This window comes from Nansenia antarctica (genome assembly GCF_963989245.1).
Source record: "Nansenia antarctica genome assembly, chromosome: 19".
NCBI lineage: Eukaryota > Metazoa > Chordata > Actinopteri > Argentiniformes > Microstomatidae > Nansenia > Nansenia antarctica.
The window spans coordinates 18,149,426-18,161,312 of record NC_137692.1 but is presented as its reverse complement, the minus strand read 5'-3'; the positions used below and the strand labels follow the sequence as shown (position 1 = coordinate 18,161,312).

The 11,887-nt window shown below is 50.6% G+C and overlaps 1 protein-coding gene across 1 annotated transcript in view; it reads right to left on the bottom strand.

Annotated features, from left to right (window-relative positions):
• Positions 1–1,361: 1,361 nt before the first annotated feature.
• The window catches only part of fnbp1l (formin binding protein 1-like), a gene marked incomplete at its 3' end in the record, with an annotated part of 21,376 nt that continues 10,850 nt past the window's right edge, over positions 1,362–11,887 (bottom strand). Inside the window, 12 exon segments of the mRNA XM_080549009.1 lie at positions 1,362–1,369; positions 1,863–2,024; positions 4,225–4,412; positions 5,510–5,595; positions 6,198–6,330; positions 7,009–7,118; positions 7,511–7,648; positions 7,651–7,796; positions 8,562–8,718; positions 9,352–9,480; positions 10,958–11,062; positions 11,830–11,887. The exon segment at positions 11,830–11,887 is cut by the window's right edge and continues 5 nt beyond it. Of these exon segments, the coding sequence (XP_080405135.1) occupies positions 1,362–1,369; positions 1,863–2,024; positions 4,225–4,412; positions 5,510–5,595; positions 6,198–6,330; positions 7,009–7,118; positions 7,511–7,648; positions 7,651–7,796; positions 8,562–8,718; positions 9,352–9,480; positions 10,958–11,062; positions 11,830–11,887 (1,420 nt within the window).

Here is an 11,887-nt window from a genome sequence, read left to right as displayed (position 1 = left end):
AGGAGGAGAAGAGGCTGGTCGGCCATTTTGAAATCACTAAACTAATCAATCCCCATAAAAAAGTGGATCTAGCCAGTGGCACAGACACACACACACTCACACACTCACACACTCATACTCATACTCACAAACAAAAACAACAACCTCAATGATGCAACATTCAGGCGTTCCAGAATGGAATGATGAGAAGAAAAAAAAAAAGTATATAGGAGATTTTCAGGCATTAGTAAATGACCATGAAGTAAACAAACGATTAAGGCATTCATAAACAATTCAATGAAAAAGAAGATCCAGGCTTATTCATCCATGATGAATAACAACATTCCAGCATTCATAAATGATTGTGAAAAACACACAAAGATTTAAGGCATAAATAAACGATTAAATAAAAACCGAAACATTCATAAACAAGGATGGAAAATGAGAAACAGGTATTATTCAACGATGGATTCAAGTTATGGATGTGAAAAAGGTAGAAAAGAAAGAAAGGAGGGATTCAATGATGAGAGTGAGAACATTAGAAGAAAGGAGGGATTAGGAGGGGCTTGGGGGTTTAACATGCTAACAGTGGGAGCTAGGTAGAGGGGTTAACGCTAACAGCGCGAGCTAACCTAGCTAGCAGGAGACTAGCGGTTATTAAACCAGTTATTAAACTGTTATTACATTAGTTATTACCAGTTATGAAGTTTTTAAACCAGTTATTTCTAGTTTAAAAAACTGTTATTAAACTAGTTACTATACCAGTTTAAAAATGTTTTATTAAACTAGTTATTATACCAGTTAAAACCAGTTATTAAACTAGTTATTACCAGTTAAAAGCCAGTTATTAAACCAGTTAATAAACAAGCTATTACCAGTTAAAAACAGTTATGAAACTAGTTATTACCAGTTAAAAAACTGTTATTAAACTAGCTATTACCAGTTTAAAAACTGTTATTAAACTAGTTTTTACCAGTTAATAACAGTTTTTTAAACTAGTTATTACCAGTTAAAAAACTGTTATTATTAAACTAGTTTATTATACCAGTTATAATCCAGTTATTAAACCAGTTGTTAAACTAGCTATTACCAGTTAAAACAGGTTATAAACATAGTTATTATACCAGTTAAAAAAGTTATTAAAGCGGTTATTAAGCTCTTATTAATGTGTTATTAACCAGTTATGAGACAGTTATTAACGTGTTACGCCCCTTTTCAAGAAACAACCTCCCAGAATCCTTTGCAGGCCATGCCATGACGATGGTTAATGTCTCATGCGTGAACCACATGCCCTAACCTTGCTCCTAATCCATCCCCCAGCCTCCCTGGCTCCTCCCCCTCCACAACCTTTTGACCTTTTTGGACTCCGCCCCCCCAAACACTCAGGAACCTGTAAAGACCAATGGGAGAAGAGAAGAGGAGGAGTCACAGGTGAGTTACATGATAGATAGACGGATAGATAGATAGATAGATAGATAGATAGATAGATAAGTAGGTAGGGGGAGAGAGAAAGAAAGAGACAGATATGTAGATAGACAGAGATAAAAAGATCGATAGAGAGATAGATAGAGAGAGAGATAGATAGAGAGGCAGAGACACAGAGATAGACAAACACATAAAAAAACATACGCACAAACACACACACACGCTCTCTGTCTCTATCTTTGTGTGCGTGTTAACATGGTTGTGTGTTTGTGTGTATGTGTGTGTCTCTGTCTCTGTGTGTGTGTGTCTCTCTGTGTGTCTCTCTCTCTCTGTGTGTGTGTGTCTCTCTCTCTCTCTCTCTCTGTGTGTGTGTGTGTGTGTGTGTGTGTGTCTCTCGCTCTCCCTCCCTATCCCCCCCCCCCCTCCCGCCATCCCAAATCATATATATGTGACGGCACCTTTCCCCTCCTCCCTCTCTCTCTCCCTCTCCACGTAGGAGGTGGGGACGTATCCCTCCTTCCCCCCCTCGGTCCGGGCCCGAGTCCAGCCGTCCCCCTTGTCCTCCTCCAGGATGGACAGAAGCTGTCCTTCGTTCAGGGCCAGGGTCCCCTCGCTTTGACCTGGGGTGGGGAGGCAGAGAGTGTGTTGTTGTTGTTGTTGTTGTAGCATTAGCATGAGCATGTCTATGAGTGTTAGCATTAGCATGTAGCATGAGCGTGTCTATGAGCGTTAGCATGTAGCATGAGCATGTCTATGAGCGTTAGCATGTAGCATGAGCATGTCTATGAGCGTTTGCATTAGCATGTAGCATGATGTCTATTGTTGTCAACAACTAGCAACACGTTATTTTTCCCCAAATTGACATCGTTTTAGAGTAGTATTGGTGTTAATTCAGGAATCGTTTTTGGTCTTATCTGATATTATATTGTCGAGTTGCAACGTCGCGGTATGAGTTACAGTTAGCGAACAGTACACTTTGTAAGTTAGCTAACGATAGTTAACAAAGTTAGCTTGCTAGCTACTATTGGGAATACCTCTAGCTTCGCTAATGTTAGATTTAGCGAATAATAGGTAAGGTAACCATAGTTTTGTTTGAAGGAAATACATACTTTTAAAAGGCAAGTCTCTGAAGGTGGATTAATAAGGACTGATAGCTTGCTAGCTGACGACAAGCACGCGCTTTTCCGTACCTGTATTTATGTTTTGCTTATAGACGTTAGACATTGTTATAACGTGTTATGATTTGTTTTAATAGTTGATAGCTGTATCTGTGTGATTTCTCCTTGCTTGAGTTTGATGAGTCCTGACACGTGAGGGTGCGACACAGTTTTTCAACCACCACATCAGAGCACACCAGAAGAACATTTGTTGTCACATCAGAGAAGATTTGTTGTTACATTAAACATACAAAATATTTTTTGTTATATTTCATTCAAGAGAACTTGATATTTAGCTTTGTTACTGAGCTCAGATCAGGGAGGGGCCTGACCCAGAAGAGACACACATACAAACAAACATTGACACACGTACATACCCACACCACACCACACCATATCACACCACACCATACCACACCATACCACACCACACCATACCACGCCACGCCACACCATACCACACCATACCACACCACACCATACCACACCATACCACGCCACGCCGCGCCACGCCACACCACACCACACCACACCATACCACACCACACCACACCACACCATACCACACCACACTATACCACACCACACCACACCATATCACACCATACCACACCACACCACACCACACCATACCACACCACACCATACCACACCACGCCAACATATTCCTTTTGTTTGTTACTTTGAATATAACTTTGGATTTTAAGACAACTTTCATGGAAAGGTCCGGAGTTTTCGTTGCAGACGGATTTAAGGAGAAACAACAGGTGTGTAGGAACCAACACCCACTAATGCCAGGACGATGGTTTATCTGATAGACATGATAGACATCACACTGTGCAATATGCATTTTCTCCTGCGCCGATGCCTCTAACCTAACTAACTTAAGTAGTAGAAGTAGTGAGTTAGTTAGCTACAAGTAAAAAGTGTGATATTAACGTGAGTTAACTGAGCTGATAGTAAATGGACTGACTTATATAGCGACTTTATCCGAAGCGCTTTACAACGGCCTCTCATTCACCCGTTCACACACACATTCACACACCAATGGCGGCAAGCTACCATGCAAGGCGCCGGCCCGCTCACTGGGAGCAATTTGGGGTTCAGTGTCTTGCCCAAGGACACAACATGTGGCCAGCCTGGGCTCGAACCGCTGATCTGCCGACCTTGCGATCATTAGACGGCGGCTGTACCTCCTGCGCCACAGCCTCCCTTAGTGAGCTAGCCAGCTTAGGCAGCATAACTGCTATCTGCTCACACCAGTTAGAGTTAATGAAAAGACACTGCAAGCGATTAATCGAACATCAGTTATTACTTAAAAGTTTGTATTTTTCTTTTTTTACTTTTGATTGTTGAATGTTATAATGTATGAAGTCCGTATTTCCTTCATGTCTTTCATTTTAATATATTTGTTATGTAATTTACTGTAAGGTGCTTAAGTCTGAAAGTTAGACACTGACCAGAGAGTAAGGAACCGAGGGGAACCAAATGTTAAATTAACACACACACACACACACACACACACACACACACACACACACACACACACACACACACACACACTCTCTCTCTCTCTCGCCAGGTCTCTGTGTCTCTCTCTCTCTCACACCCACGTACATACGCACGCGCACACACACACACACACACACGCATACATACGCACCGTCGAAGGAGTACAGCGCCTTGCAGTGTCCGATCACCGGGAGAGGGTCGCCCTCCTCGTCCTCCTCATCTTCGTCGTCAAATTCGTCGTCAAACTCCGGAGCGTGTGCGTGCGCGTGCGGTGTGTGCGGCGTGTGGGGCTTGTTGTGCTCCTGGCAGGGGGGGTCGTCCGTGTAGCTGCCCTCGGGGCTGAAGGAGAGAGAGAGAGAGAGGAGGGGGATCGTTAGCGTTAGCATGTAGCGGTAGCATGTAGGGTTAGCATGTAGGGTTAGGATTGTCATTAGCGATAGCATGTAGCATGCTGTGTATTATTAGGGTTAGTATATTTATAATCGAGCCCCTCTCCCGGCAGTGGTGTGGGAGTCAGCTGTTCTCAGCTGTTTGACAGCCGTCAGTCAGCGACGGTTGCCGGTAGCAGGTCGGTGTCGCAGAGGCAAGAGTACCGAAGCCACAGCAGAACATTTCGGAATCCCCAGCGATACTTGGTAATTGTTATGATGCGTTTTTGTGTGACTATAATGCCAATTTTGTGTGCCTATCAAATATTGCAATACTCATTGTTTAACCTTAAACATACCTTAAACAAGTGTGCCCACTCTCAGTAGTAAACAACATTCTTCCATATCAAGTAACAGTGAGACCAGTTTAACTCTAAGGACATAGGAGCCTTACCCAGTGGTCAGCAGAGCAGAACAGCATGAACACAGGATAGCCATTTATGGGAACTAATGTCAGTATTGTAAGTTACGAGGTAAAGCTATTTCCTCTCTGAGAACGGTATATAAGCTGTAACAAACATCAGTACTTTGCTTGGCATCTCTTTATGCCACAGCCAGGCTCGGCACCAGCCGTAGCCAAGCTCGGCATCCCTTATGTCGTAGCCATGCTTGAAGCTTGGACTTAACAGAGCATGCTGCCTTGGAAACATCTGTACAAGAGAATGTAACCCAGATCTGCCTAATACAATGATTACGATTCAACCTTCTCTCTGAGTCATCAATATATCCTTTCCGGCCACCTGACCAAGAAAGATCTCCATATATCAGTAATCTAATACTAAATCTAAATCTAAGTGTGTTTGTAGGACAATCTACTCTGTAGACTGCAATTACACCTAGATTTTGGGCGGAGAAGCGGCGAACAAGCAATGCCAGCATCCTCTCTCAACAGGGCATTTTTAAAAAAGAGCATATATAGCATGACTTATGTCTGTGTGTGTGTGTGTGCGTGTGTGTAGAGTGTGTGTGTGTGTGTGTGTCAGTAGAGTGTGTGTGTGTATGTAGTACCTCTCTCTTCCAGCGGGGGGAGGGGCGTCGCTGGGTCGCCTGTTGCCACGGGAACCTTGCTTCCCTTCCACCTCCGAGAGCCACACCTGGACACACACACCACACCACACCACACCACACACACACACACCACGCCGCACACACACACACACCACCACCACCACCACACGCCGCACACACACACACACACCACCACCACCACCACACCACACACACACACACACACACACACACACACACAAACACACACACACACACACCAACACCACACCACACACACACACACACACACACACACACACACACACACAGCACACAGCACACCACCACCACACACACACACACACACAGAAAGTCGTTAAAGAAGGAGATAGTAGTTTTGAGTCGTTTCTCAAACGTTCCCCTCCCCCCATCCCTCCCAATCTCCTCCCTCCCCACCCCCTCTCCCTACACCCTCTCTTCTCCCTCCTCCCCACCCCCTGTCCTCTCCCTCCTCCCCTCCCTCCCCTGTTCCCCCTCCCTCACATCCCTCCCTCCACTCCTCCTCTCCCTCCCTCCCTCCCCTGCTCCCCCTCCCCCCACTCCTCCTCTCCTCTCCCCTCCCTCTCCCCCTCCCCCCCTCCTCTCCCTCCCTCCCCCCCTCCCTCCCTCCCTACTCCCCCCGCCCCCTCCTCTCCCTCCCTCCCACCTGGGTCTGGTGGATGTCTGACTTCAGGCGGTGGATGTTGTTGTTGGTCTCTGAGAGGGAGACAGAGAGGGACTGAGCATCGCCCATCTGAGGAGACCGCAGGTAGACGTCCCGCATCTTGTTAAGGGCATCCCTGAGGGGGGAGGGGGAGGGAGGGAGGGAACAGGGGGGGCGGGGGGAGGGAGGGGAGGAGTTACAGTTAAGATTCATTTCATTGACGGTCAAGTTACTCAATTTAGGGTGAAGAAAAAAATGCCCGTAGTATAAGCATAAGTGACAAATAAGGAGGGAGGGGCGTGCTGAGCCCTCTTCTCTACTCCCTCTTCACCCACGACTGCAAACCGGTGCTCTCTCCTCCCTCTCTCCTCCCTGTCTCACCTCTGGTCTCCCTCCTTGGTCAGGGCCCTCTCTCCTCCCACTCTCCTCCCTCTCTCCTCCCTCTCTCCTCCCACTCTCCTCCCTCTCTCCTCCCACTCTCCTCCCTCTCACCTCCCACTCTCCTCCCTCTCTCCTCCCTCTCTCCTCCCTCTCTCCTCCCCCTCACCTCCCTCTCTCCTCCCTCTCTCCTCCCACTCTCCTCCCTCTCTCCTCCCTCTCTCCTCCCTCTCCTCCCTCTCTCCTCCCTCTCTCCTCCCTCTCTCCTCCCTCTCTCCTCCCCCTCTCCTCCCTCTCCTCCCTCTCTCCTCCCTCTCTCCTCCCTCTCTCCTCCCTCTCCTCCCTCTCTCCTCCCTCTCTCCTCCCTCTCTCCTCCCCCTCTCCTCCCTCTCTCCTCCCTCTCTCCTCCCTCTCCTCCCTCTCCTCCCTGTCTCACCTCTGGTCCCCCTCCTTGGTCAGAGCTCTGGTCAGCTCGTCCAGCCTCTGTTGGAGCTTCTTACGCCGCTGCTCAGGAGGGAGGCGGCTGAAGTCGTCCACACAGGAGGCCTGCACACACACACACACACACGCACGCATGCACGCACGCACGCACGCACACACACACGCACACACACACACACACACACACACACACACACACACAGAGACAGAGACACACATAGGCAGTTAGCGATCACCCCCCGACACACACACACACCCCACCCCCTCCCCCGACACACACACAACCCTCCCCCCCTGACACACACACACACACACACACAACCCCCCCCCCCGACACACACACAGACACACACGACCCCCCCCCCCCCCTGACACACACACACAAAACCCTCCACCCCCCGACACACACACAAACCCTCCACCCCCCGACACACCACACACACACACACACACACACACACACACACACACATAAGCCCCTCCCCCATCCCTCTCACCTTGGGCTTCTTCCCGAACATCCACAGCTTGTTCCTGGCCTTCCCCGCCGAACCCCTCCCACCTCCTCCCCCGTTCCCCCCCTCCGGACCTCCAGAAGACCACCACCACTCCCTCCACCGCCTCCTCTCTCTCCCCCGGAAAGGGACTCCGGCTTGGGGGTGGAGAGTGCCGAGTCTGAGCCCGTCCTGGAGGAAGGCCCTTGGAGGTTGTGGCTGTAATCCTCGAAGGGGAAGTCGCCAGGGGGGTCGAAGCCCGACTTGAATGACTCAATCACGATGGCTGAGTCTGCGGGGGGGGGGGGGGGGGGAAGGGGGTTCAGGGTTAGTTCTGGGGGTGTTAGGCAAGGCAAGTTTATTTGTATATCACATTTCATACAACAGGGGCAATTCAAAGTGCTTTAAATACATTATTTAAAAATACAGCAAGAGGAGCATAGTAAAAACATAACAATTACAATGAATAAAAGCAAATATAAGAAGTAAATAGATAAAACATTTAAAAAGACAATAGTTAATGGAAAAAAGACATTGATAGAAGTGTTTGTGTTTAATCATAACTGCTGCAAAACATGAAGGTTTTTAGCTTAGATTTAAATATGGGTTAGGGTTAGGGTTTGGGCCTGTTTGATTTCTTCAGGGAGTTTGTTCCAGGAGCATGCGGCAGCGTGACTGAAAGCTGCTGCACCGTGTTTTGTTTTTACTTTTGGAATTATTAGCTGATTAGTCTCAGCTGACCTTAGGGACCTTGTGGGAATATAGGGTGGGAGGAGATCTGATATGTACAGTGCCTTGCAAAAGTATTCACCCCCCATGGCTTTTTACCTATTTTATTACATTACAACCTGTAATTGAAACATTTTTTAATCAGAATTTTATTTGATGAATCTGCACCAAATAGTGTTAGTTTTTAAATGAAATGAGAAATATATATATAAAAAAAGAATTAAAAACAATAAAGAACCCCCCCCCCCTCACCCTCGCCCCTAGCATCGTCATTTTGGAAAAACCCACCTACCCACCACTATCCCACCCCACCCCCGCCTCCGCCCACCCCGCCCTACCTTGCGCTGGTCCACGGCCTGCGCGGCGGCCACCATGCCCTGCAGACACTGCTCCACGATGGGCAGCACGCGGCGCTCGGCCGTGCCTAGGGCCAGGTACGCCTCGGCCAGCTGGGACGTACGCCGCTCCTCCATGGCCTGCAGGTTCTGGAGAGAGGAGGGGAGGAGAGGGGAGCAGAGGGGAGAAGGAGGGGAGGGGGAGGAGGAGAGGAGAGAGAGACAGAGAGAGGGGTTAAGTTAGGGTTAGGGCACACACACACACACACACACACACACACACACACAGTCAGGTGTGTGTCCCCATAAGGATAGGAAAACAAGAGCCCACACCTGGAAGACCTTAGACAGCCCTCCCTCCCTCCTCCCCTCCCTCTCTCCTCCCTCCCTCCTCCCTCCCTCCTTCCATCCCTCCTTCCTCCCTCCTTCCATCCCTCCATCCTCCCTCCTTTCATCCATCCCTCCCTCCATCCCTCCCTCCACACCTGGAAGACCTTGGGCAGCGTGTGGTGGAAGTGGCCTCCCTCCCTCCTCCCTCCCTCCTCTCTCCCTCCCTCCCTCCCTCCCTCTCTCCTCCCTCCCTCTCTCCTCCCTCCCTCCTCCCTCCCTCCTCTCTCCCTCCCTCCCTCTCTCCTCCCTCCTCCCTCTCTCCTCCCTCCCTTCCTCCCTTCCTCCCTTCCTCCTCCCTCCTCCCTCCCTCCTTCCACACCTGGAAGACCTTGGGTAGCGTGTGGTGGAAGTGGCCTCCCTCCCTCCTCCCTCCCTCCCTCCCTCCCTCCTCACCTGGAAGACCTTGGGCAGCGTGTGGTGGAAGTGTCCGCGCTGCTCCTTGTTGAAGGACTGCAGCTGGGAGGCGTACTCGTTCTTACTGTCGTCTGCTGTGTGGGTCCTCAGATACAACTGGGACTTGGCCTGGGAGGGGGGGGAGGAGGAGGGGGGGAGGAGGGCGAGCAGGAGGAGGAGGGGGAGGGGGAGGAGGAGGAGGAGGGGGGAGGAGGAGGAGGGGGGAGGGGGAGGTGGAGGAGGAGGAGGAGGAGGAGGGGGGGAGGAGGAGGAGGGGGAGGGGGAGGAGGAGGAGGAGGAGGAGGGGGGGAGGAGAAGGAGGAGGAGGAGGGGGAGGTGGAGGAGGAGGGGGAGGGGGAGGAGGAGGGGGAGGAGGAGGAGGAGGAGGAGGAGGAGGGGGGAGGGGGAGGTGGAGGAGGAGGAGGGGGGGAGGAGGAGGAGGGGAGGGGGAGGGGGAGGAGGAGGAGGAGGAGGAGGGGGGGAGGAGAAGGAGGAGGAGGAGGGGAGGGGAGGAGGAGAGAGTTGCTGTGACATCAGTACAGAGTAGAGTCCCAGTTCATACACTATGTTTACATTACTATACTGTATGTGACATTACTATACTGTATATTACAATTTTTACCATTTGAACAGAAGCTTTTATCCAAAGCGACTTACAGTTAGAGATTCCAGGGTCTCCCTGGAGTAACTGAGGGTTAGACAGTCTCTCTGGAGTAACTGAGGGTTAGACAGTCTCTCTGGAGTAACTGAGGGTTAGACAGTCTCTCTGGAGTAACTGGGGGTTAGACAGTCTCCCTGGAGTAACTGAGGGTTAGACAGTCTCTCTGGAGTAACTGAGGGTTAGACAGTCTCCCTGGAGTAACTGAGGGTTAGACAGTCTCCCTGGAGTAACTGAGGGTTAGACAGTCTCCCTGGAGTAACTGAGGGTTAGACAGTCTCCCTGGAGTAACTTAGGGTTAGACAGTCTCCCTGGAGTAACTGAGGGTTAGACAGTCTCCCTGGAGTAACTGAGGGTTAGACAGTCTCTCTGGAGTAACTGAGGGTTAGACAGTCTCCCTGGAGTAACTAAGGGTTAGACAGTCTCCCTGGAGTAACTGAGGGTTAGACAGTCTCCCTGGAGTAACTGAGGGTTAGACAGTCTCTCTGGAGTAACTGAGGGTTAGACAGTCTCCCTGGAGTAACTAAGGGTTAGACAGTCTCCCTGGAGTAACTGAGGGTTAGGACAGTCTCCCTGGAGTAACTGAGGGTGAGACAGTCTCTCTGGAGTAACTGACTGAGGGTTAGACAGTCTCCCTGGAGTAACTGAGGGTTAGACAGTCTCCCTGGAGTAACTTAGGGCTGAGTGCCTTCCTTACTCAAGGGCACACTAGTGGTGGTGTTCCCAGGTGGGATTTGACTCTGTGTCTCTCTCTCTCCCCCTCCCTCTCCCCCTCTCCCTCTTTCTCTCTCTCTCTCTCTCTCCCCCCCTCCCTCTCCCCCTCCCTGCCTCCCTCCCTCGCCTTCTCCACCTCTGACTTGGTGGCGTTGGGGTCGTTGTCTCCCTCTCTCCCTCCCTCCCTCCCTCCCTGCCTGTGTCCCTCCCTCCCTCCCTCCCTTTCTCCCTCACCTTCTCCACCTCTGACTTGGTGGCGTTGGTGTCGTTGTCGAGACGCTCGTAGGCCAGCTGGCACTTCTCCGCCTCACGACACTCCCGCTCAAACTTCTTCCTGCTCTGAGGGGAGGGAGGGAGGGAGAGAGAGAGAGAGGGAGGGAGGGAGAGAGGGAGGGATGGAGAGAGGGAGGGAGAGAGACAGAGAAAGACAGAGAGAGACACAGAGAGAGAGACAGAGAGAGAGAGACAGAGAGAGAGAGAAAGGACAGAGAGAGAGAGACAGAGAGAGACACAGAGAGAGACAGAAAGACACAGAGAGAGAGAGAGACAGAGAGAGAGACGAGGGAGAGAAAGACACAGAGAGAGAGACAGAGACAGAGAGAGAAAAAGAGAGAAAGACAGAGAGAGAGACAGAGAGAGAGAGACAGATAGAGAGACACAGATAGAGAAAGACACACACAGAGACAAAGACACACACAGAGAGAGAGACAGAGAGAGAAAGAGAGAGAAAGACAGAGAGAGAGACAGATAGAGAGACACAGAGAGAGAGAGAGACAGAGAGAGAGAGATTATATTATAGACACATTGTTGCAGCAGGATCAGACACACACACATTAATATATACACACATATATTAATACACTCTCTCCCCCCTCTCTCTCTCCATCCCTCCCTCCCCCCTCTCTCTCTCTCTCCATCCCTCCCTCCCTCCCCCCCCTCTCTCTCTCCATCCCTCCCTCCCCCCTCTCTCTCTCCATCCCTCCCTCCCTCCCCCCCCACCTCTCTCTCTCCATCCCTCCCTCCCCCCTCTCTCTCTCTCCATCCCTCCCCCCTCCCCCCCTCTCTCTCACCCCCCCCCCCCCCACCTCACCTCCACCTCTACTTACGCCGTCCATCTGTTTCCAACACTGGTCCAGATACTGCTGGGCCTTCCTGCCCTCCTGG